Source organism: Vipera berus, assembly GCF_964194415.1.
Source record: "Vipera berus genome assembly, chromosome: 3".
Taxonomy (NCBI): domain Eukaryota; kingdom Metazoa; phylum Chordata; class Lepidosauria; order Squamata; family Viperidae; genus Vipera; species Vipera berus.
Genome location: NC_138204.1, coordinates 86,388,546 through 86,416,452, shown reverse-complemented (window position 1 = coordinate 86,416,452; position 27,907 = coordinate 86,388,546). Strand labels below are relative to the sequence as shown.

The following is a 27,907-nucleotide window of genomic DNA, read 5'->3' as shown; positions in this document are numbered from 1 at the left end:
TATAGCTTAGTTTTCATAAACAGCAGATGAGGTGCTAAAAACTGTCTCTGGACTATACCATGTAAAGCTGTAAGCAAAGGAGTCATATAATAAAATGCTATTCTGCACATTTGTCTTTTATTTTTATTTTTATTTTTAAAAAACTGCATTAATTAGCAGCTCAGGAAAAAAAAGTAGGTCAAGAGATACATCTTCCTGAGATACTAACTTTCTAAAGGATTTATTTTTGCATGCTTGCTTTCAAGTTAGTGTTGACTGCTAGAAGCTGCCTGGATAAATCCCTGCCATTTTCTTGGCAAGATTTCAGAAGTGGTTGGCCATTCTTCTTAGGGCTGAGAGAGAGGGATTCATGCTTAAGACAGGAGTACAGTTCATGATCCATGAGTACACTATGTCCCTAGCCTAGTGCCTTAGTCATTACACCAAACTGGCTCTATTTATTTTATCACATTTATAAAGCTATTCATCTCATGATGTGGCTCTGGGCAGAGGACATTATCAAACAATCCAATTACACACAAACCAATTAAAAATACACCAAAATAAATTAAAAGATTTTTTTAAAAATGATGAAAATAACCCATACAGAGTGCATTCCAGTTAACCATCATGTAACCATCAAACAGGTTCAACTCTCTTAAGGGATCCCCAAGCCAGTTCATGAAGCCATATTTTCCAGAAGGCCAAGAAATGATGCTTGTTTTTCCTTTGTTGGACCTGCTGAGGCTGGAAATATGAATCGCCTGGAAATTCTGGATCTCATTTCTCTCTTTCTCCTTCTGTTGTGCCTATTTTAAAAATTAGGACGATCTGAACTATTCAAAGGGAACGTTGGTCTCATCTCATACTTATTATAACTTACTATAGTGACTATGTATGGAATCAGCCTTATTTTTAAGTAATCTAGTCTGATATCAGTTTCAAACCTCCTTCTGCCATGACTTGGTGACTCTGGGCCATTCACTCTCTCTCAGCAAAATCCACCCCACAGGGTTGTTGCTGTGGGAAAAATAAGAGGAGTATTGTGTGTATTCACCACATTGAGTTATTTCTAAAAATAATAAAGGCGGAAAATAAATGGGTAGATAAATAGATAGATGGGCAGACAAGACATTCTCTCAGTAGCTTGGTTCAGCTATTCCCTCAAATTACCTCACAGAAAAGCTCTGGGAGTGGAAGGTGTGTGGGATCCCTTGCATTTTGCCCTTTAGAACTAACAAAAGAGTCAACAAACATAATAAATAATACATGGTTACAGTAAAAGAAAGAAAGAAGCAGGACATAAATATAAAGGTGTAGTTGACGGGGCTTTTTCCCTCTTGTCTTTTTATGAGAAAAATAATTTTGATCTCAGATTACACTCACCTCTGCCCTAAAAGGTTATACATTAATAATCTGAGATCGGATAGGATTGAGTTTTAAAATAGCTCCTTTGTGCAACTCCTCAATATAGTGTATTTTATGACAGGACTGTGTTACCATATGTTGAAGAATGACCAAGGATTGGGTTGCCTATCTTGAAGTGAAAAAAAATGGTGCCCAGTTTTGCTGTTTGTTTTTCTAGTTCCAAAAGATATCTCTTTCTCTCCCTCCCTTCCTCCCTCCCTCTCTCTCATTTCTTGGGGACATGCCACAGACAGATGTAGATTGCTAAGGTCAATTAAACTGATGTAGCTGTGCTGTCATATATGTGAAAGAGAAACCTGCCAGCATTTTTCTCAGTTGTCACTGAGAACAGTGTCAAATTTGTGTTCCGTTTTTGCAGAAAAGGAGCCCACACAGCTGGATTTTGTCTTGGGAAACCTTCTTTACACTTAAAGCCCTCATTATGGAAAGGAACTGGATTTTTCTTACAAGATTAGAGATTCCCAATGGGCTGAAGGATAGACAGATTAAAAAAAAAACAGAAGAGAAAGTAACAATAAGGGAAGCCCTTCTCCCCACAGTGATCCTACTGCAGATAACTGTTTTTCTCTTACATTTGGATCTTTTAAGTATGATAACTTGCTAGCACATTGCTGACCCAGAAGTATTTTTTCCCCGACAGTAATTCTGAAGCAGAAAAATCTTCGGTGAATTTTAAGCAACTAGACCGAAGATGGTCAATGTTGTGACAGAGGAAGCAAAACAATTTAATTTGGATGAGAGTATCAGTGAAACAAATGTAGAAAATATCAAAGAAAAAAAATGGGTCACAGGCCAATGAAATAAAAAGGATTCTGGGAAGATGAAACTGGCAGCTAATTTGATAGAAAACTTGCTTGCCCTAATTGTGACCCTGGTATCTTGTGAAATTGTAGCAAAAGAACTGGGAGCCAAAAAAAGGCCATAAGATGAGGGTAATTAGAACCACAAATTCCTTAGATAGGCAGATTTGAGGGGCGGGAGACATTGCAGTTATTCCAGATACTGGGAGTTTATTTTCCCAATGTAAATCTAATGTGGGAAACCACATCCTCATTTAAATTCAGGACACAAGAATACTTCATGACATGTGGCAGAAGATGGTGCTACCTGATGCCATCCACTAGTAAATACCTGACAAACATGAAATATGAACAATCAAGTATTAGAGTAGGAAAAGCATAAAAGAAGAATCCCTGCTGAAGACAGAGGATCTACTTGAAATAGAGAGCTTAGTTAGTTCTTTCTTGTGTATGGTTCAGATAGATCTGTTAAGGAAAATACTTTACCAACCTTGCTATGGAAATAGTATAGTTGGCTATGGGGAGAAGGAAAGGCTGTGCCATGTAAACTAAATTTGCACACTTATGATACAATGTTTTAATCTGTAATAAAACTTTGTTAGTATGAAGGACTGGGAGAATTATTATCAGTGCTTGTTTGCTCCCACCGAACCGGTAAAGAAATTATTTTTAAACAGTGATTTAGTAAACCCTAGAACTCCCCCCCTTGGCCACCAGTCTCAGAAAAGGAGATACAGTCCATCATTAAAAGCTTAAAGAGCAATAAAGCCCCAGGTGATTTTTTACCAGCAGAATTATTTAAGAAATTTCCCAGTTGGTGGGGCCCTGTATTAGCAGGTCTTTTTACACACATAAATAACACCTGCCATATACCAGATGGGTGGAAGATGGCAATAGTTGTCCCCATATATAAAAAAGGGAATAAAAAGGATCCTAGTAATTATAGGCCCATCAGCCTGATTGACATTGTAGCAAAAATATATGCTAGGTACCTTTTGAACAGAATTGAAATCTGGGTAGAGGAAAACAACATCTTCACAGAAGAACCAGCAGGTTTTAGACAAAACAGATCTACTATTGATAACTGCTTTCTCTTGAACCATCTAATTGCCAAATATGCCTATAAGAGGAGACCCCTGTTTGCTGATTTCATAGACCTTACAGCAGCATTTGATATGGTAAATAGAGAAGTACTATGGAGTAAATTGACATCTCTTAAAATAGAACCCAGACTCCTGACTTTGATTAAAGCCCTTTACACAAGTACCTGTTTGAGGGTGCGGTATGGGGTTAATGGGGCCCTGACTAACAGGATTCACACAAATAAAAGGATAAGGCAAGGGTGTATCCTGGCCCCATTATTATTTAATTTATACATCAATGACTTGCCAGGGTTAATGAAAAATACCATGGTACACATGCCGGTGATCCTAAATACTTACTGTAACAGCTTGCTTTATGCTGATATGATTTTATTATCATACTCACAAGTAGGATTACGTAGGCTATTAAGAAGATTCAGCTCTTATTGCCAGGATAACTCCCTAATCATTAGCAAATCTAAATAAAAATAATGGTGTTTGGAAGAAACCATCAGAGACATAAGTGGCAATTAGATGGTGAACGAATTGAACAGGTTAACACCTTTGTATATTTGGGCGAAACCTTTTCCAAGACTGGATCTTGGACCTGCCATCATCAATGGAGTTCATTTAGAGCAAAAGCCCATTTGAATTTACTGCTCAAACTAAAGAACCATAGTTACCCAGGGTCCCTAGCCCCATTAATCAAGATTTATAAGGCTAAGGTTACCACAATGCTCTAGTATGGAGCAGAAATTTCAGGTCTTTACTCAACCACAGTCCTAGAACAAACACAGTCCCAGCATTTGAGATGTATTTTGGTTGTAGATCCAAGAACATCTGCTGCAGCTGAATTGGGAATTCATACAATTCAGGCATTATCTAAAATTAGAGCTGGTGCAAAGTTAATGAAATGGAGACTGATAGACTCCCCAAATTATGCCTACTACAGCAAATAAAACTACAATCACAAATCTCCTGGATCACCAAAGTAACAAATTTTGTAAGAAGCTGTGGTCTACCTGTCTCTTGCGTAACAGGAGAAGAATCCAAAAAAAGAGTTGCCCAAAGAATTAAGGATATAGAAGCACAAACTGATATAGCTATCCTTAGTAAGGTGGGTAACTTGAAATGGCTGAGTAAATACAAACGTACTTTTCAAGTAGACAGTTATTTGAAGTTACAACTCCCAAAACATCTTAGGGAGATATTTACAAGAGCAAGATTTAAACAGCTTGACACAATGGTCAGATATGGGAGATTTCATGCTATACCCTACAATGAGCGTCTCTGCATTTGCGGAGCGGCACAGGTAGAGGACCTGGCTCACATCCTATTTGATTGTTGCCTGTATAAGAGGGTGAGAGACAGGTATCTTGGTCTATATACCAAACAAATGACCCATTGGGATCCCCATACCAAAATAACTTACCTTATGTCTGGCCAGAACTTGAAAATAACATTAAACGTAGCACAGTACTTAAACAAAATGGTTTGGCTGAGATCTGCATATGTGGGACTGATTGGGGTAGATTGCAAGGGCGACTCCGAAATATAATGTTATATTTTATCTATATCTTAATTTATTGTACATTATTACAATTTCATTTTAGATTGTATTTTATTACTATTTCATTTTAAATCGTATTTTATTCTAATTCCATTTTAAATTGTATTTTATCAAATTCCATTTTAAATTGCCTTTATCAAATTTTAGTAACAATTTATTGCTGGAACTTTGCACTTTGATATGGCCCAAGGGCTAATCAATAAAGACTTTATTGTTAGTAGTAGTATGAAAGAAACACAATTTTGCCTCAGAGAATGACTGAAGGACAAATACTTTATTGCTAGCATTAAGCAAATTACAACTGGTCTTAATTTGATGGCATTCAGAAAAATGTATGTGTGGCTGTGGGTTATGCTAATAAGATAACTAAGACTGAAACAAAGGATGGGTTTTTATTGAGCATCTGTCAAGAGATTTGGGTAGGACTTCGTCCTATAGGTGGACTGGGTTAGGTACCTGAGGTGGGAAGTTGGAAAGGTGTTTTTTTAACTAAAATATACTGGGTTTTAGATATCATAATACAGCTTTGATGTGTTTCTCTTATCAAATTAGTGAGAACAAATTACTGACAATTTTCAGCAACCATAGAAGGACCTTAAAGAAGAACAGAGAATCTGGGCACTTATATGTGACTCTGAAAATTACTAACTGTTCTCCCCAAGCTAAACAGTCCTTCTTTCTGATACTAGCATAATAATGCAAAATAAAATATTAGATAAGATAGAGCTATGTTCAAAAGTACAGCTAAATACATTGAAAAAAGACTGGTTGGGTGCAATAGAAAGCAGAATGAAGAACAGATTGGATATTAGATGTTCACATAGGCACTATCTCGAAATGCAGGGGAAGGAAATAATAATTAGGCTCTTTATCTCATTTTTGATAGAGTATAAAAACCACTATTATGACAAATTAATATGAATACCATATAAGGTTGCTAATATTAATAATGCCAAGCTATTTTTTTTTAAAAATCAAAAAATCGGAATGCCAAGATAAGATACTGATGATTTAGAGAAAATGCCAAGAAAAGAAACAGTTTGACACTTAATTTTAAAACTGGAAATATTTTCATGATCATAAATGATTAAGTTTCCTTTAAAGTCCCAGGACTTTTAAAAATGTAAACTAAACTAAAACAAAAACAGGTCATACATTTAGTATATTTACTAAATTTTACATTTAAGTAAAATTACCTGCAAGTTGCAAAAATTAGTTTTGCTTTCTCGTAAATATAGAACTGCTGATTTAATTCAATAGTCCTAAAATAGGCACTTGGTCATTCTTTAACAAAGCCATCTTCATTTACAATTTAATCATGGATGAAAAGAGACCTGTGGCATACATTATCAAAATTATCAAAAGAGCCTTGGTGGAGCAGTGGGCTAATGCCTCCTTAAGTAACACCAGCTGCCTGCAATTAGTGCAGGTTCGAGTCCCACCAGGCTCAAGGTTGACTCAGCCTTCCATCCTTCCGAGGTAGGTAAAATGAGGACCCAGATTGTTGGGGGCAATTAAGCTGACTTTGTAATAATGCCGCTTGAGGTGTGTGTGAAAGCCCTAATAAGCAGGCATATACATAGAATGAAGGCTACTGCTAAGCTTGTAAGCCGCCCTGAGTCTTCGGAGAAGGGCGGGATATAAATGGAATTAAAATAAAAATAAAAATATGGGTCATCCAATGCCCCTTATTGAGATATACCAGCCAGGTTGGTGGTACTGCATTAGCCTCAACAATAATGTGATGGGAGATGAATAGCATTTCTGATGGCCATAAAGAAGATCTGTTCTGCAGATGGATGGATGTGAGGTCCCCTATGTAGGCAGATGGACACGCTAGGGATATTACTCTTATATCATCATCTCAATTGCACAGCAGCAATCCTGCTTGGAATCAAAGGATGGTTGAACAGAATCTGAAGAGCTGCATGGGATAACAGGTTGTCACTCCTTAGGAAGTAGACAGAATACTGTGGTTAGGAATCTAGACTGCCTGGCTTTTTCAAACCCTAAAGAGGACTAGGAGCTGGATTTTGCTTGTGCTGAACAAATAACGATTGGAGGAGGTGATACTGGAAATTCTGAAGAGGTTTGTGTCGTGCATCCTTCTTACGTATATACCTCAGATCCAGTCATTTCAAATAATTGCTGGCATGTCTCCAACCTCCCCTTCTTATGGACCATTATAAAGAAGGTAATGGGAAGAAAGCTACAAAGAACTTTGGAGAAAACAGATTATCTGGCTCCTTTTCAAAATTCATGACTCTGCATAGGACAGAGACTATTTTACTATCCTAGTGCTATAGTGAGACTTATTGAACCTACTAGATCTCTTTGAAGCTTTTCATATCATCAAACACAATACATTCCTGGACCATCTGCAAGGATTACGAATGATTGGAACTGCAAAGATCTGGGTGGAAAATAACATATAAATAGAGTGGCTACTAACATAGAAACCTGGGATAATTCCAACAATAGCTTTGAATGGGGTTGTGCTCCTAATCTGCTAATCCAAGAACAGGATACACTGACATAATTCATGTTCTCATTACTTCTCAAATTAGTATCATGTATTCCACATGGGACTGTCCCTAAAAACAACTTAGGGAGTTCAGTTGGTGCACAATGCAACTGCCCATGTGCTAGTGAGAACATCCTGATTCTGTCATATAACATGATTACTTCAGGAGCTATACTGGCTACCAGCTTGTTTCCAAAAGTCATATATGAATTGGAGTCTGGATATCTGCAAGAATAGTTACTCTAAGTAAAATCTGCCCATCGAAGGCATACTAGTAGATAAATTATATTAACACTTCTCAATCCTGTCAGAGGCATCCAGTGGATTTGAATTACTGAGAAGATGAGAACCCTTGTTAATATTTAGAAGTTTTTTAGAAGATTAGCAAAAACCTAGCTATTTAAGTGGCAAATTGAGATTGACAAATAGCAGATCAATGTACCTATGATGTATGAGGACCCAGATTGTTGGGGGCAATTAAGCTGACTTTGTAATAATGCCGCTTGGGGGTGTGTGAAAGCCCTAATAAGCAGGCATATACATAGAATGAAGGCTACTGCTAAGCTTGTAAGCCGCCCTGAGTCTTCGGAGAAGGGCGGGATATAAATGGAATTAAAATAAAATAAAATAAATAAGATGTATACAGGTATGATTGTTGTTGCTGTTATTTTATTATTATATTTATTATTAATATTATATGTACTGAAGGTGCTTTTTCTAAACTGCTTAGATTTTTTTAATTGAAGTGGAATAAAAAGCACTTTTAATAAACAAATGGTCTGTAAACAGATTTCTTGGATCTTGAAAGGGTACTTCATTCTGGCCTGATGAATGTAGCTAAGAGTTGGCAGAAAAAAAAGAAGAGTTTAATTAATTATAATTCATTAACTACTTTCCCCCCCCCCCCAAACTATGCCTTTTTCAAAGGAAATTACATACATGGGATTTCTTCATTTTAGCCCACCAATACTATGAGAAAAACTTGGCTTTATGACTATACCAATTGTCAAAGCAAGAACGTGACCAATGTATTACTTGATTAAGTAGCCACAGTTAAGAGTACAGAAAACATACCACTGAGATTTGTATTAAAATCCTTATTCAGCCAGAGGTTTATTCAGTACTGATCTTGGCCAATTTATCATTTTTCTCTCCAAATCTATTTCACAGGACCCATACTGCTCTTTGTCTTCTTCTAGGTTTTGAAAACTTGAGATAAAATCTTGGGTTAGCATAATTACATTTTCTCCCATTGCCGAGAGACCACTGAACTGCTCTGCCTAAGGAATAAATACTCTGAATTCAAAGAAAATATACCGTAATTACTATTATTTCTCTCCATTTCACAGATGGAAAAATATTCTGCGTGTCATGGAGCAGACAGAGTATTTTTAAAATTAGGACAAACATCTTTACAACTAATTAATCTACTGGCCATAATTGTGCATGCATAGATTTTCTTTGAATATATTATTGGATATTAAACTGAATCAGGATCCAACTTTTTGTAACTATGTGATTATTTCCATATATTACATTATAATTTCCACATTAGCAGGATATTACATACTACAGGAAGGTTAGAAGAGATCTGGTGACCTACTTCCCATCCTATTAATTAATTCTACAGAAATCCCAACAATTTTGACAGGTTTCAAGTATTCTATGAAGACGGTAGTTACAGAATATGCAAAGATCATTCAAAATGGACAGCAGCATATAAATGTTACTAAGTGATGTGATACCAAGACAGAAGCCCAGACTGTTTTGTTCATTACATCATAGTTCAAACTGCTATATTCATTGAGCAAATAGACATAAATGGAAAAATATCAACCAATTATAGGCCACTTGGGGAAGGGGTAAACTCCAGTAATATTAAGATATATTGGTAAGCCAGAAAATATTTTAATTAGCAAAACAAATCAAATGGAAAAGATTCCTCAAATAAAGCTTTAAAAGTGATACAGTGTGTGCTTGACTGCCACGACTAATTATGTATCCATGTAATGTGTGTTCAATTTGGGCTTATTTAAATAGCAGAAATGCTCATTAGCTGCAGTGTGTCTGTGAAGCCTCAGTAAACAGTTTAATGGTATTTTATGTTTAACCAATTTCATAAGTTCCTGTAATTTTGGTGTTTGCAGCTCATTAATGTTATTTTTGATAGGTATCTTATAGCCTTCTTTCCCTGAAAGCTGGCAATATACCATTGACTACACTTAGAAAAAAATAGTGATTTTTATCTTAAACCTTTGCTTGAGAATAACAATGATGACAACAACACAAACAATAATAGTACTAACAATACGAATTCTGCAAACTGAGCCAATTTGGTGTTTTTTTTTCCTTTAAAGACATAAAGTAAGTTTGGGGAAAGTGGTAGGAGCTAGTGCTCTAAACTGTTCTGGTTTCTCTTATTGAGGAATTAAATAATATCAAAAAGCAGAACTTAATCACCTTTCCAATCATATTCTTAGCATCGTTTTGGTATATTATAGAGCAAAGGTAAGTTCACCAAAAATGGTCTTCTCAAAAATGGTGATGAAAGTACTTTCCACTGTCTTGGGCTCTCTGGGAGAGAAAGTAAACTTGTAATTAAGCATTGCTTTCTTCTTCTTTTTACTGATACATGATAAACCAAGGGGCCCATTGAAAGCATTGGCTTCATTACCATCATGGATCATTACAGTTCAACCAAGAGACCGAAACACACACACCCCACCAAGCCCCTTGATTCTATCCCAAATCTTGTTTTCAGCCTGATGCTCCTTACAGATGACCTTCTCTGCAGGATGGACAGAAGCAATGGGTTCTGTTTTTTTCTTGTTTGACTGGCAAGCTTCTGATATCATCCATGGTAGTATCTTCCAGGACTATTTCTGTGAGATCAGTTGTGCTGCTGCTAGTGGGGACAATCCAACAGAATACAATGCTTCTGTCTAGGCAATGGTTTCTGACTGTGCCTTGGCATCCTGGAACTCTGATGCAGAGTGCTGAAAAATACTATATTTATTTATTTTATTTATTTTAATTCCATTTATATCCCGCCCTTCTCCGAAGACTCAGGGCGGCTTACAAGCTTAGCAGTAGCCTTCATTCTATGTATATGCCTGCTTATTAGGGCTTTCACACACACCCCAAGTGGCATTATTACAAAGTCAGCTTAATTGCCCCCAACAATCTGGGTCCTCATTTTACCTACCTCGGAAGGATGGAAGGCTGAGTCAACCTTGAGCCTGGTGGGATGCGAACCTGCACTAATTGCAGGCAGCTGGTGTCACTTAAGGAGGCATTAGCCCACTGCTCCACCAAGGCTCAGTTCAAATTGTTCAAATCCCATGTAACACTGTACAAAGCCATGGAGAAAATCCTGGGAAAGCCATCCCCAAACCATTGAGACAATAACATGTGTAAACCCACTTTCTCGGTATGAATAGGTTTGTTTTCCCGGTATTTTCCTTCTTTCTTTCAAATTTAGAATTAAACTTTTTTAATGTACCATCAGTATTTTAACTGTCAATGCAAACAACTTCAGATTTATAAAGGGAGGAGGAGGAGGAGGAGGAGGAGGAGGAGAAGAAGAAGAAGAAGAAGAAGAAGAAGAAGAAGAAGAAGAAGAAGAAGAAGAAGAAGAAGAAGAAGAAGAAGAAGAAGAAGAAGAAGAAAGCAATGCTTAATTACAATGAATCTATTCAAAGGTAATTATTCAGAAATGAATGGTCCTCATGATTACTTAGCATTCGGTGAACAGGAACTAGTGTTTAGGGTCTCTGGAGGCCAGAGCAAAAAAAATAATAATCTGCAATTGAGAGCAGGCTACCTCATCACCTGTTTATTAGAGAGGAGTGGATTGCTCACCATCTGTTCATTAATGTCAACATAACTTCCAGCATTCAATATAACTTTTTTTTCTATTCCTAAGCATATCATTTTGCATTACCTACATAGGTTTTCTTTTTAATACTTTCCCTAAAGGAGAGGATATTTTCCTGAAAGGAACACAATTCTGACTATAAGATGAATCCTCACTTCTGTTTTGGTTTAAATACATTTTTTCTTGCAAAAAGAGAAATGGTAGCTGGATATTTTTCCCCCCTATTTATTGTTCTGCCACGATCTGCCACTAGGAACAAAAACTTAAATCGCCTCCCAGCAATATTCATACTGCTGGAACTACACTACATTTATCATTCTTCCTACAAAATAATACAAAAAAAGAAAAAGAAAAAAGAACACTCACCCTTTGTTTAATTTTTACATTATCAACTACAGGACTGTAATATGAAAATGGGGTTGACCCTTGTTGCTTTATGATAGCTTAATTAGCAGAATAACGTATCATTTCTCTACTCAAATGATATTGCGATCATTAGGGTCCTTCTCATCTAAATGAAGTCCAGGGTGTTTATATTAGTTTTCTTATTTAGGCATGATGTGACCCCTTACAAAACACTAAACACTTCTGTGTCCCAAATACAGTGCAGAAGATAGATTTTTCTCTATTTGGTTCTTTATCATAAGTAAAGTGGAAATAAAATACATTATTCTGCCTCAGGTCTGGTACAAACTTAAGATTTATCAATGGTTTCTTAGCAGAAGCCTATGTGGTATCAACTCCTAGTAAAACCTGGCAAATAATGATAAGCCGGAACTCTGAGCCTAGCTATTCACAAGGGAGAAAACCCCATTCTTCTACAGCTATTTGGAACAGGAAAAATAATTACACAACCATCACATTGTGCTTCAAAGCAACTGTCTAACATAATTCTCACCAATGTAATGCAGGTTTTTGGAAAATAGTCATTTTAAGTAAGGCCTTTCAGTTCCATCATCTTTTAAAAGTAACGTCAGTGATAATTATGCACATTCTGTCATTTCTAATGGGAGTTTATCATAGAAGATGTTACATATAATACATGTTTTCTGTATCATCCTGCTTCCTATTCATGTTATTTTAAAGGAGGAAAAGCAAAGAAACGTATAACATTTAGGATAACTTTAGTTTGGACTGAAATTCTAAATATACCTAACATTAAATATATTACTTTTTTTTTTCTTTTAACAACCCTGTAGTCCCTTAATTCTGGGTAGAATTGGGGATATTGGCTGGAGCTGAGCATTTACTGGCCAGATGCCGTTCCTGATGCCTATGTGGAGTTCACAGATGTTTTTCCATTGCCACTACCTAGGATTGAACCTGCCTCCCGAACGGGAGGCGAGCATCTTCACCACTAGGTTACCACGCCTCTCAATTAAATTAATCAATTACATATATTACATAAATATATAACAATTATATGATTTTTTTAAAAAAGAAACAGGAACATACAAGCAATAAGTTAATCATACGTTTCTGTATGATCCTGGTATTCTCTGCCTGCAATAGCAACAGAGGAGATAAAAAGCTTCTACTGGATTCAACCCAGCTAATTTTTAAAGCACTGATTTTGTGTTTAATTATACATTATATCGACAATTTTTTGAGAATGTCTGCAAGGCTTTCAGTCAATTTCAGAGGCACCCTACAAATTAATGTATATAATCCTGAACAAAACAGGTAGACCAGTAGCTCAATAGAGGAGACTTCCCCTATATGTTACTAGACAATCCAGGCCTTGTTGGGTCTTCATTTCAGAGTTATTTCCTTACCTAAACAGAGAAACAGAATAATCAAGAATAGGAAAAAAAATAGTGGAACCTGGAGCAACTTCCAACTTCAAAGGATCAAGGGATTATGAGAGTGGCTGAGAAACTGTCATGAAACACTCTAAATGTTCCCTCAGAAGCATGGCAGACCTGAAGCAGCAGCAGGCCAGCAGCAGTGAAGCAGCCAAAACATTCCCAAATTTCATTCCCTTGGGAGTCATGGGCCCTTGATTTTGGACACATTCTGGAAGTTAGCCTATTTGAGATACCTTGGTTCAAAGGTTGCCCTTTGATGCACCATTTCAACCAGTTAAAAGTTATGGGAGCAACAATTTTAATAGTATATAGTTATTATACAGTACAGAAGAATTACAATATACTTTCTTTAAATTAGGTTATCTTGTGTTCGCCTAATATTTAAACTTTGCTTAAGATTTGTCTCCTACCTTGCTATTACCATCAGAAATGCTATCTCTGAATGTTTCAACCATGAAAACTGCATGTTTTATTGCCACAACAAAGTATATTAGAATATCAAATAGCATGGTACCAAATGATATGCTAGAAAACTGATATATGGCAGAGAACTGTATTTTCTGGTGGGCTGTGCATAGAGACCATCCATAAAGTCATAATATATCTCAGACCCAAAACTCTACATTGCTACTCCCAATGCCCTAAAATGGCTTGCTAGGTTCCAATAAAAAAAAATCTATTGATTATGGTAAGCCACAGCATCAAATTGATCCTCTGCAAAATCTCACAACGTTTTTTAATGAAAGCTGAGATTTAATCATGGTGCTGGATTCAGCATTAGTTGCTGTGTTCACCCCTAGGCTACAATAAAAGAGGATAAACAGAGGAAGACTACTAAACTGATTGATATTGCAATACTGCTGGCTGAGAGCATAGATACTAGCAAAGTAATATGGTGAACTTTCCAAGGAGTAGTCAAATATGCTTTTATAAGACCTAATTAAACGTCAACGGTCAAAACTTCTATTAAGGTTCAAATGCCTGAATCTTTTCAGACATCAACCTCAAATAAATCTTCCTTGAAACAAAATTTTGGGGCATCAGGAAGCAAAATGTAAAAAGGAAAGAAAGGAAAGGAAAGGAAAAAGAGCCATATTTCATCGCTCTAAACATCCATCATTTTCAGCATTAGAACTATGCATTCATTTCTTGATAAAAGAAAAAAAATAAACCAAATGAAAAATCCATTTGATTTAATTTTATTTATTCTGAAAGAGCACAGGAAAAATGATTACAGATGAGTATGCTATTTAGGTCTCCTAAAGCATTTGCTCTTCTTGTATGTGGGATTCAGGCTTATTGTCTTCTTTGTTGACAGAGAAACGTGTCCAGGTGTGCTTGGGATGCAATTCCCATCATTTCTCATCTTTAACTGACTGATGGGAATTAGAAGTTAAAAATAAAAAGAGGAGTATATGTTGCCTGCCCATTTTTGACAAAAGAAGCTTATTGCAGTGATGTCAGTACACAGCTTTGAGCCACTGCAAATCAAGTAGATCCAGGCAGAGACAGTACACTATAATATAATAAATGAGGTCTTGGTTTTTATTTAAGAATACTTACAGGTGAAACTCGAAAAATTAGAATATCGTGCAAAAGTTCATTTATTTCAGTAATGCAACTTAAAAGGGGAAACTAATATATGAGATAGACTCATTACATGCAAAGCAAGATAGTTCAAGCCGTGATTTGTCATAATTGTGATGATCATGGCGTACAGCTCATGAAAACCCCAAATCCACAATCTCAGTAAATTAGAATATTGTGAAAAGGTGCAATATTCTAGGCTCAAAGTGCCCCACTCTAATCAGCTAATTAAGCCATAACACCTGCAAAGGGTTCCTGAGCCTTTAAATGGTCTCTCAGTCTGGTTCAGTAGGAATTACAATCATGGGGAAGACTGCTGACCTGACAGTTGTGCAGAAAACCATCATTGACACCCTCCATAAGGAGGGAAAGCCTCAAAAGGTAATTGCAAAAGAAGTTGGATGTTCCCAAAGTGCTGTATCAAAGCACATTAATAGAAAGTTATGTGGAAGGGAAAAGTGTGGAAGAAAAAGGTGCACAAGCAGCAGGGATGACCGCAGCCTGGAGAGGATTGTCAGGAAAAGGCCATTCAAAAGTGTTGGGGACTTTCACAAGGAGTGGACTGAGGCTGGAGTCAGTGCATCAAGAGCCACCACACAGAGACGGATCCTGGACATGGGCTTTAAATGTCATATTCCTTTTGTCAAGCTGGTCCTGAACAACAAACGTCAGAAGCATCTTACCTGGGCTAAGGAAAAACAGACCTGGTCTGTTGCTCAGTGGTCCAAAGTCCTCTTTTCTGATGAGAGCAACTTTTGCATCTCATTTGGAAACCAAGGACCCAGAGTCTGGAGGAAGAATGGAGAGGCACACACTGCAAGATGCTTGAAGTCCAGTGTGAAGTTTCCACAGTCTGTGTTGATTTGGGGAGCCATGTCATCTGCTGGTGTTGGTCCACTGTGCTTCATTAAGTCCAGGGTCAACACAGCCATCTACCAGGAGATTTTGGAGCACTTCATGCTTCCTTCCGCAGACGAGCTTTATGGGGATGTGGCTTCATTTTCCAGCAGGACTTGGCACCTGCCCACACTGCCAAAAGCACCAAAACCTGGTTCAATGACCGTGGGATTACTGTGCTTGATTGGCCAGCAAACTCGCCTGACCTGAACCCCATAGAGAATCTATGGGGCATTGCAAAGGGAAAGATGAGAGACATGAGACCGAACAATGCAGAAGAGCTGAAGGCCACTATTGAAGCATCCTGGTCTTCCATAACACCTCAGCAGTGCCACAGGCTGATAGCTTCCATGCCACGCCGCACTGAGACAGTAATTGCTGCAAAGGGGGCCTAAACCAAGTACTGAGTACATATGCATGCTTATACTTTTCAGAGGTCCAATATTGTTGTATGTACACTCCTTGTTTTATTGATTGCATGTAATATTCTAATTTTCTGAGATTGTGGATTTGGGGTTTTCATGAGCTGTACGCCATAATCATCACAATTATGACAAATCACGGCTTGAACTATCTTGCTTTGCATGTAATGAGTCTATCTCATATATTAGTTTCCCCTTTTAAGTTGCATTACTGAAATAAATAAACTTTTGCATGATATTCTAATTTTTTGAGTTTTACCTGTATGTTCAAGTCACTCTTTGAATAAGGAATTCACTGAACGATTCTCAGACTGTTATATCGTAGGACTATTGTGGTGAGGGTAAAATAAAAGGATACATTATTTTACCTCAGGTTCTCAGAGAAAAGGCAGGATTCATATGTAATAAAATTATATATTATATAATATATATTATATCTAAATCTTGGTTTGAAGCAAAGTTGGTTCAGATAAGTGTGATTTCTTGGTTTTCTATATAAGGTTATTGAAGGGGTTAACACAGCAAGTATGCTATTCATGAATAAAGTAATAAAAAAACTATTGGCTATTTTAAAAAGGTAATAGTCTTTCACACATATATTTTTAGCTATTTGAAATGTGTTCATTTCAGATGTTCCAACATTTGGCTTTAATAAATGAAATACACATCAGAGGACAGTCCCTCTTATTAAATGCCTTTTAAGCAATGAGGGGAAAAAAAGGTACATGGGTAATTCTCAACTCATCACTATAACTGAGCCCAGATTACAGTCATAAGTCTTGCGGTTGTAAATTGAGCCATTACAGAACCAGAACCAATTTTTTGATATCTTTTGTGGTGGTCATTAAGCAAACACTGTGGTTGTTAAGCGAATCCATTTTCCTTTATGGGGATTTTTGTGAAATAAACCCAGAAACCAGCAAAAAGCACTGCAAATTGTGGTCATGTGATTGTGGGATGCTGCAACCGGTCATAAAGGTGAGCTAGTTGCCAGGTGCCCAGAGTGTAATCACGTGACTGTGGGAGGAAGCAGCAGTTGTAACTTTGAAAATGGTTCATAAGTAGCATTGTGGAGATCCATCATAATTTCAAATGGTCACTAAGAAACCAATCGTAAGTTGAGGACTACTTATAAGCTTAACTTTCCCTCTGGAATGTTACATGCTTGACTGTGGCTGATTCATAAAACCTTGTGACTAAGAAATACCTTTAGCATCATTTAAGGTTGCACCGAAGGCACTAATCACTATATCTGCTCTCAGACGGACAGTTTGCTCCTTGTCTTCATTCCAATTTCCATCCTCATCTTGCTCAGTCCGGAGAAATTCCATAGCAACAATTTTTCCTCCTTTTATTACAACCTTCTGAGGAGAAAGAAAAGGTAGAAATTCACACTTTTCTTCCTTTGCAAGCTCCATCTGGAAAACAAAAATAAAATTATGTACAATTTATAGGAAAAAAAATGTTTAATATATAATTGTTGGTCTTATAATGTTTCCTTGAACTTTTTTCTATAATTCCAATACTACATTAATAATGTTATATTTTGATTAAATGAAAACTAGCTCAAATAATATGTGACAACCAGTTTTCTGGAGGAGTGGGGTTTTTTTTTAGTTATTAACATCTGTTAAAAGACTTTTGTATTTTAAACCACAAGCGAAAATTAGTTTGATTTTATGAAAAATATTTACCTTACTCTTCATTACTAAAAAAAAGTGAATTAAAATAAAGCTATCCAATCAATGCTAGAACAATCAAGTATGCGTACATAAATTTCACTATGAAATACTGGCTGAGGTGCCCAAATTTCAAAATCTACAAATGATTTCAATGAAAAAAAAATGGACAGAAGTATTTTAGTCATTCATTTTTCACTTTGTATTTGAAAGTTAACTTCTAACTACTTTTGCTAAAGTTGAGATTCAATCCTAGGTAGCAGCAGATGTTTCTCTCTTAGGAGGCAAAAAAAAAAATAGCTGTTGTGAACTCTAAGATTAGGCATTAAGAAGGGCATCTGGCCGGTAAGGCCTCAGCTACATCCAGTTACCCTGACTCAACCCCAAATTAAGCGATTACAGGGTTGTAAAAAAGGGAGTTTAGGCTCTATGACAAATAGTTACAATCTTACCAGTTCCTATTTCAAGTAGCTACAATTTCTTTGATTCTCCCTAAAGAAGTGTATTTAAAGAAATTAAACCCAGGTTTTTTGTTGCTATTGTTGAGAATGGGAAATTGACATGATCCATGTTCAGGTTTTTCTCAACTATAGGATACTATATTTTCAGACCAACATGGTATTTCAACATATATGTAAGTAACTGATCTGAAACTTAAGGGGACATTTCCCAGTTTAGGCAGAATGGGGCTATTTCTTTAGAAAACCTTTAAATAATGTATCATATTCTCTCACCGAACCCTTTGCTGAATCAGTGAGACAGCCAGTTTGGACTAGTGGCTAAATCACCAGGCTAGAAAGCAGGAGACCATGAGTTCAAGTCCCGTTTTAGCCATGAAACCCAGCTGAGTGGCTTTCGGCCAGTCACTCTTTCTCGGCCCAACCCAGCTCACAATGTTTTTGTTGTGGGGAAAATAAGAGGAGGAAGCTATGGTCATTATGTTTGGTGCCTTGAGGCATCTGTAAAAAATAATAGAGGTGGGATACAAATAAAATAATAAAAGCTTTTGCTCATCACTTTCTTTTTGTAGACCTCTCACTCTAAATATACTGTACATGCATAGGTATCATTACAGTTCTTCAAACAGAGGCTGGATGACCATTTGTCAGACATCCGGTATTCTAGTGGACCAAATGGCCTTTGAAGATCCTTCCAACTGTGTGATTCTATTATTAATAGCAATGTCATAAAAGTAGTAGTGGCTGCAAACAAAAGCAGTGAAATTTAATTTGTAATGTCCAACTTCTGTTGGATTTCTTTGAGAACCTAGCTCAGCAACAGAGCAGACAGAAAGAAACATGTGCATAAAGGTGCCAATTAAAGTACAAACTAATATTCAAACTCTGCATAGAATCATTTTTGCAAGGAAGGACAACACCAGGGCAAATTTGATTTAATTTCTTTGGATACAGGGCACAGAGCTATGCATTGTCTTGAATTTCGGAATCTTTCAGTATAGCATCTCTAGAACCAGTTAGCTACCATTCCCCTCAAGGAATGAAAAATTGAGATATTTTTTCTACTTAAAGAAAATCTTCAAGGAGGCATATCTTTCTTTTGCCAGCTTAACAGCAACGCACAATTTAGTGTTAAATCAGGAGAATATGTGATATATGAAGCCACAATTTGAAATAGCTTCAGAAAGGTGAGATCACAAAAGACTAGATCCTAAACTTGGAAGCATGAACATTCCAGTAGCTGCATTTCTTGAAATTGCTACAGTGAGGGGGGGGGGGACCCACAAGCACACAGCCTTCTATATCCACAGTGCAATTTTACATGCAGCAAAAAACAAAACAAAGCAAGAACACCTGAAATAATAAAATAGTAATTCATATATGATGGCACTATGTAGCCAACTGTGACTGATCTCACCAATACTAGGCAAAGACAGAACCTTGGTTAATACATGAATGGCAGACCACCAGACCTATTAGGAGCGGAAACTAGAGTAAAATTAAAGGGGAAAAAACCTCCTTATTTCCCTTGACATGGGATTATCCCAGATCTTCCAGAAGAGCCTCAAAATATGGCTTTCTCCTTTGGCCTAGGGATATACAGTAGTTAGGTTTGTGAAAAGCCTATCAGGAAAATGAATGGTACTGTCCCACACATTATGGGTTTATGACTTTTAATAGTTGTATGGTTTTGAATGGTTTTTGTGATTCTATTCTTCTGTTGTTTTTTTATTTGTAAGCTGCCCAAAGTCATGGTAGTGAGATGGGTGGGCTGTATAAATTTAACTAATAAATAAAAAAGACAGATTAAACCAGTACTTTTTCTTTCCTTACCCAAAGCACTTATCAGAAAGTCTTTTTACCCAACATAGGTCGAACACTTTGAGTCAATTTAAATGTCCCTGTTGTGATTGGATAATGGTTTGCATGCCATTATCCAAAGAAAAATCACTTTTACCAAATTCTGGATAATTTGGGGAGCACAGGGTTCAGTCTTGGTTCCATGTATGGAGGGAAGACAAACTTCATCTCTGCTTCAGGCAGTAATGTTATTTTGGTCAGCTGGGATTATAAACATTGAATAGGGATGAACTAAAGGCTGTTAGCATTTTCCTACCAGTTACTTCCAGCAATTGCCTGGCCAGCTCTCTGCTCTCCATATTAATGAAGAAGAAAAGGGAATAGGAAGGATGGTGATCCCTGCCAAGCTACACAGATAAGATAAAGAAACAAAGTCAGTCCCCCACTTTCCTCCATCTCTCTAAGCAACCAATTATTTTTCTTCCATAATGTTTTCTCATCTGGCATGCTGTGAAAGGCCTGGCAATCAGGAAAGCATTTTGTTGCAAACATACAAGTTGCTAATTATTTCAGTGTTAACACAGCATAGAAAAGTTTTCAGGGGGAAAAAAATGGGCAAGCAACAAAAAAAAAGATGATGACAAATTAGATATGGAACTTAAAATCTATTCGTGGAAAAAATATTGCACTTCATTGTGTTTCTTTTCACTTATGATGTGGAAATTATAACTGTGCTAATAGAAAGGGTGATATATAATCACAATAGCAATTAGGATACTCATAGTTAAAGGTGTCACACTCTAATGGCTTTGTCCATGACATGCAAAAAAAGTTGTGTTCAGTCATATTCCATATTTGAAATTATTTGATTTTGCTGACTGAACTGTTTGTAGAGGACTGTTTGAGAGAGAGAGAGAGAGAGAGAGAGAGAGAGAGAGAGAGAGAGAGAGAGAGAGAGAGAGAGAGAGAGAGAGAGAGAGAGAGAGAGAGAGAGAGAGAGAGAGAGAGAGAATTAAAGTTAGTTAATATTTTAGGCGAAAAGTTTGTCGTTTCCAAACAATATTTATTCTCCTGTGATAGGAAAGTTATTCAGACAAAGACTAGTGGGATGTAATTAGAGTGGTACTGAATTAATTAATGTATTTATTATACTTGTTCCAAATCATCTTTCCCTAAATTTTAATACTATGACAAACACTTCAAAATATGAACTGTGTATCTTGAAATCTTATTTCTTTCTTTAAGTTGCCTCTCTCTCCCTTGTGTATCTATTACTGAAGGGAGTGGGCTATTTCCCCATATATTTTCTAGCTGGGGCATATTCAGTGTCTCATTAATGTAAATTATGCAGTACTTCATGGTATGTACCATATAAATTATAGCAAAGACATTCGATCATATTGCAATAATTAAAACTGAAGCTAAAATGCTTTCATGATAAGGCAAATGATTATAAACTCCCAATCAGCAGCTCAGTATATATAGTTTACAGGAACTGCAAATTTAATTCCAAATTAAATTATAGTTTGAAATATTTGCATTTTACTCCTAAATTCACTATTTTAATTTCTAAAGATCTATGATTTCACACACAGATCTACAATTTCTGGCTGATCTTCAGTACATATTATTGTGTAATACGTCAGTGACTTCTTCAGTCCTATCTATCTTCCAAAATTACGTGGAGTAGGTGAAATCAGAGAAGACAATGTGACATACACTATCTTGAACTGCTGGAGGGAAGGCAGGATATAATTTGATAAATAGATAAAAATCAAAAATATATATAAAGGTAGTCGTTGACTTACAACAGTTCATTTACTGACTGTTCGAAGTTACAACAGCACTGAAAAAAGTGACTTATGACCATTTTTCACACTTATGGCCATGGCAGTATTCCCATGATCATGTGATCAAAATTTGGATGTTTGGCAGCTGGCATGTATTTATCACCATTACAGTGTCCCAGGATCATGTGACCTTCTGACAAACAAAGTCAATGGGGAAGCCAGATCCACTTAACAAGCATGTTACTAACTTAACAACTGCAGTGATTCACTTAACAACTGTGGCTAAAAGGGTCCTAAAATTAGGCAAAATTCACTTCATAACTATCTGACTTAACAACAGAAATTTTGGGCTCAATTGTGGTTATATGTTGAGGACTATCTGGATTGTCTAAAGCCACAGATTTATTTGATTGATGAACCTTAACTTACAGGCTTGCTAAACTTGGATGTGTTCATGAAACTGGGCACTTTCATCATATCTGTTGCAGTGTAATTCCTCTCCATTTAAAAGCACTTCAATTCTGATAGGTAGCAAGGTGAATTAACTTTAGAATGTACTGTCGTTATCATGATGGATGATTCAGGTTTGATCAGTATCACCTTCCTCATTCATAATTTTGCCCCCTAAAGTACATTCTTATGCACTTTAGTAAGTTTCTAAAGCTAAGAAGTTTTGGAAAGAAAAAAAACAAGGAAGCTGAGTTACAAATATGCTACGTCCACACGTTAAATTATTGTAGTATTGATCAGATCAAAATCTGTGAAAAGTCACAGTGACCAAACAGTCCGAACAACCTTACAAGGATAGTCCATCATTACAAGATAAGAAAATTATGGTGAAGGACTAGTCAATTTCAATATTAAGCTCCGTGTTTATGTGTGCAGACAGTTTATTCTATGTATTCAAGATATGATTTTGATATGAAGTTTTTATATACAATGACAAATGTATAATTTATTGCATTCATGACTATGAAAGAATCAACAGGACCAACACTTTCTGAACTGGGTTTACTAGAGCTACGTATAGAAAAAATGAAATGAGTTATGTTCCAGAGATTTAGGACTGGATTGTTCCCACTCCTTTCAACAATATTACTTCTTTTTATTTCTACACAGTGGCCTGAAAGAACAATCAGGACAGGGAATAAGCACTGGTGGTGCTTTGCTTGTAGGCCAGCCCTCATTCTGCTGTGTTTTTCTTTGCAAAAATTGTTATTTAGACTTTTTGCTTGGTTTCTTTCTATTTCTAAAATTGTGGAGTTGTTGCACAGACTGTGTGCAATATGTAGTTTGGGCCTAAGCAAAATAATAATAAATCAGCACGTTGTACTTTCAAGTATTTTTATTAATATGTCCCCTCCCTGCAATGTCGTGAAATTTACCTCTTCCGGGACAGCCCGTATATTAGTAAATCCTTTCCTGAAGACCACAAAAACACGTTGAGCTCCGCAGCGCAAAGCTGATGTTGCACAATCAAAGGCAGTATCACCTGCTCCAAGAACAATCACGGTTCCCTGTATTGATGGCAATGAAGAGCGACAGCCGCATATTCCTGAATGATGAAAGGAAAACCCCATTTTCAAGGAGAAAAAACTATTTCTGCATGACAGCTCAAACGACACTTGTACTCGAAGCAGTGTAAAATTGCATCTTGCCGTTTCCAAGCATGGAGAGTAACTATCAAATTATTCTGCTTCATTGAGAGTTTTATTCCCACTTTTAAGATATGCTCATACATGTAATTTCATAGTCAGTACCTTTAGTAGCACTGCCTTCCTGTCTTGGCAGGAAATAAAGTATAATGCACTTGGGGGGAAAAGAAGAAATTGTACAGCCTTGTCAGATTGAATGCAACCGACTCAAGATTGTTGTGTTCAAAAAATTAAGCCTCTGACTCCTCTCTTGTCAGCATCACAATTATTTGAGAAATGAAAAAGGGGGGAAAAAATCCATGCTACAAGATGTTCTGTCCATAACTGGAGTCTATCTTTGACAACACCAGTTTCTCCTTCAGATTTTATCTAAAAAGTTTCAGCACCAATTTAGACCACATATAAAAGGGAATTAGAGAAATTCAAGGAAGAAAACCCATTAGTGTCCACTATTCATAATATCACCTTAGTCTAAAAATCATTTTGCAGGCCTAAGGAAAACTGCACATCTATTCCCCATTTTAGGGCCAGATTGTGCTGGAACACAGATTAGTGTGTCCAGATTAGTCAGTTCAAGGGAAATACCACATTGTTATATACACAAGATGAAATCACTTATAACAATTGTTGAGGGAATGCAAAGTTATTCTGTCTGTGGCTTTCTGAAAGACATCTGGTTGGTCACTGTGGAAACAGAAAACTCATTAACATAGATTTTTTTCTTCTAATCAGTAGATACTTTTAACACACATCTGCGGTACTTACCATATAGTTCTTTCTTACGAAACATTTCCCTAAACCACTTTATTATGTTGATAAAGTGTTCTGAACAGAAGACCAATGGGATATAAATGCTTATATCCTTAAAAATATGATTTCATATGCAGATTAAAAGAAAAAGATAAAACTTTCCCTTGTCCTGTTGTGATTGACTATAGTGAGTGGTACTCATCTCCGTTTTGGGGCCAAGGAAGACAGTATTGTCTGAAGATATTTCTGTGGTCATGTGGCTGCAATGACTTATATGCTGGAGGCACACAGAGCACTGTTACCTTCCCACTTTAAGTGGTACCTATTTATCTACTTGCATTTGCGTGCTTTCGAATTGCTAGGTTGGCAAGAGCTGGTGTAAGAATGGAAGTCAACCAGAGACATAATGGAGATAAACCTTAGTATAAATCTGCAAGGTCATAGCCTGAAAGTGAACAATGTTGTTCTATGATCTTGATGTTTACAACTCAACAGAAATGTAACATTATTACGGTTTTTGGTATAATTCTGACTGTTCCAGATTAATTTCTCAATTATTTTATTTTAAAAAAAACATTATGTAGAGAAAAAAAGGTTACATCGTACCATAAAATTAAGAAAAACTGGGAAAAAAACTTTAAAATCATTGTAATGTTTTACTTTTTAAACAATTAAATAAATTATTGTAATTTTTAAAATGGTAACATAAATAATGTAAGCCTATATAACCTGAAGCTACCTCTGATATTTTTCTTCATAAGAATATGTTTTTACCATATCAATAACCTATAATTCTTCACTTTTGTGCTATCAGTCTAAGCATAGGTTTAGAACTTCAAATGCCATTTTGAGGACAAAAATCATTAAGCTGACTCTATGTAAAGTAAAAAACAAAATAAAATTTACTCAGACAAACATACAGAAATCATCCCATAGATCATTGCCCCCCAATCTTTCTGGCACCAGGGACTGGTGTCATGGAAGACAATTCTTCCACACACGGGGGGAGGGAGGTGTTGTGCACAACCTAGATCCCATGCATGTGCAGATGAAGCTTTGCTCACTTGTCTGCCACTTGTGCAGCCCAGTTCCTAACAGGGCCTGAGGGTTAGAGACCCCTGCACTAGATACTCTTATTTTATAGCCACATTTATTTATATGAATATTGGATTTCTATATGGCAAATATGTCCTAATTTTATCTAGGAGATGCATACAATTATAATTATTATTTTTGAAGAAGTAAAATATTTCTGAAACTTTTCATGCTATGAGACCTACAGTCAATTAAAACAATATATACGATACATGTAAGTCACTCAGCATTGTTGGATTGGTGCAATGAAGTGGACTACATATATGCCCAGTGGGTTGAAGATCTTTCTCGAGAAATTGGAAAGTCTGAATGAACTTTTTTTTTAGTCCCACAAAATTCTTTTGTTTCCCTGTCCATAGTGGCAGAGAAACATGACAGAAAAACATGGCGTAACTGAAAAGCAGGTTAGCAAAGAAATGCTTGGGGAAGTGAGGGCATCTGGGCAGTGGTGGGGCAACTTCTCCAGCTCCACAGCAGCAGAGAAATACGATGGAGCTGGAAAGCAGGTGACAAGGCCCCAGGGCACCAGGTGGTGAAATGGGCCCGTCTCTCTCTAGCAGCTACCCAGGCCCGCCAGAGGGAAGGCTGGCATCTAATGAAGTACAGTGGCATTCCCAGTCTGGCAGGGAAGGGGCAGCTGGCATGGGCTCTGCAGGCAGGACCCCCGCTCAATTCAGCACCCTCCCTGACCCTCCGGGGCTCCACCTGCCGCTTTCGTGGCTGTGTGGACAGAGCTGTGAAGAGACCAGGAGACTGAAAGTGCCAGGAGTCTGGTTTGGAAGAGGAATGAAAGGGAAGAGGTGGGTGGGTGGATGGGGCCTTAACTAGGGCTTATTTGGGGTTAGGTCTTATTTTCAGGGGAACGTGGTATATACTGATTGCAAGAGATGTGTTGGGAGCTAATTGCCCATGGGGGTGATGGGATGATTTCTTCTTGCTGAGTAAACAGAGATTGTAAGAGAAATATAAGGTAACCTTGTCCCAGACAATAAGCTCACTAAGTGAATAAGTACAGAAAGAAAATAGGAATTTTAAGAAGAGTCACTAAAAATTGTTGTAAGTCACAACTTGTTTGACTAATATGAGATTCTGAGGAAGGAAGAAGAAAAACAAGAAGAAAAAAATGTGACTTTCAATACTTCGGGCAGAGAAGTATTCCCTTCCAACTCTGCCGTACTGTTATTGTTACATAAAAAACCAGAAATGCTGCAGCCTGTTGGAAAAAGCACTACAGAATGAAAGACAAGTCATTCCTTCTCACCACTTAGCTGAGTAACTGAAAGAAACCAGAATGTGTCTATGAAATAACAGAATAACAGAGTTGGAAGGGACCTTGGTGGTCTTCTAGTACAACCCAATGCTCAAGTAAGAAACCCTATACCACTTCAGACAAATGATTGTACAATCTCTTCTTAAAAATCTCCAGTTGTAGAGCACACAAAACTTCTGAAGTCAAGCCATTCCATTAATTAATTATTCTGTTATGGAATTTCTCCTTATTTCTAGGTTGGTTCTATCCTTCATTATTTTCCATCCATTACATCTTGTCCTGCCCTCAGGCACTTTGGAGAATAGCTTGACTCCCTCTTCTTTTTGGCAGCCCCTGAGATATTTGAACAATGATATCATGTCTCCCCTCGTCCTTTTCTTTATTAAACTAGACATACCCAATTCTTGCAACTGTTCCTTATAAGTTTTAGCCTCCAGTCCCCCAATCATCTTTGTTGCTCTTCTCTATACTCTTTCTGGAGTCTCAACATTTTGTTTTATATTGTAGCGGCCAAAACTGGATGTAATATTCCAAGTGTGGCCTTACTAAGGCATTACAAAGTGGTATGATGAAAAGTTCCTCGAAATTATTTTCTCCTCTGAAATAAATCGTAATGACAAATTTGTTTTTATCAAATTGAATTGAAACTGGTTGAAAAAATATGGTTCTGTTTTTTTGCACATGCATTAACTGGGAATAATGGAAGTTAAAAACCCAATACATTTATCAATGATGGAGAAATGTTGAACTGTATGCTATTGAACTACAATGAAATTGGAGTCCTCACCTTGGTTATTTTGTGTTTCTCTCCAATACTCATTCTTTTCATTGTTTGGGGATTAGAATGAATCATATAATCATAATGTATCACATAAATCATATAAAATATAACATAAATACTGTACATATACAACATAACAAAACAAAACATTGTGTATATACCTGGTTTACTTGCCATAGACACCAGTGGTAGGAAATCTTTTGATGTATAAAATCCTTCTTCCATTCCCAATCCCTGAAATACAGATTCTTTCTTTGGTTCTGGTAGACCTAAGACAGTAAACATTCAACAATGAAATGAAAAAAAGAAAGAAAAGGAAATATGCTTTTTTTCTGAAAAGGCATATGAATTCTCAAAAGATTTATGTTTTGGCAACCCGTTCTTTCTCTCTGGTAATTTTATAGCAGAGGCAGGATTTGAACCATAAACCTTTAAATGAGTAGCCCATTTGGATAAACATGTTTGCTGTTGAATTGATTTGTTTAAATGTCCGACAAAAAGGGAAACAATTTTCCCACATAAGCACTTTTGTATATATTGGGATGATTTACTTTTTTTTAAGTTCCTTTCTGCTACAAGATGTCACACACACAAATATATTTTTTTAAAAAAAAATATATTCTGTACATACACATCAGGAAATATGTTAAAACTT

The 27,907-nt window shown here is 36.7% G+C and overlaps 1 protein-coding gene across 4 annotated transcripts in view; it reads right to left on the bottom strand.

Annotated features, from left to right (window-relative positions):
• DPYD (dihydropyrimidine dehydrogenase) overlaps positions 1-27,907 on the bottom strand; it is a 611,068-nt gene that overhangs the window by 296,463 nt on the left and 286,698 nt on the right. For 3 of the 4 annotated variants that reach the window (XM_081325991.1, XM_081325993.1, XM_081325992.1), the window contains 3 exons: positions 27,414-27,521; positions 23,087-23,256; positions 17,182-17,392 (listed from right to left, as the gene is read on the bottom strand). In XM_081325991.1, coding sequence (XP_081182117.1) covers positions 17,182-17,392; positions 23,087-23,256; positions 27,414-27,521 — 489 coding nt within the window. Of the gene's footprint in view, positions 1-17,181; positions 17,393-23,086; positions 23,257-27,413; positions 27,522-27,907 lie in introns of those variants that run through there. The other variant, XR_014026198.1, reaches the window with a different exon arrangement.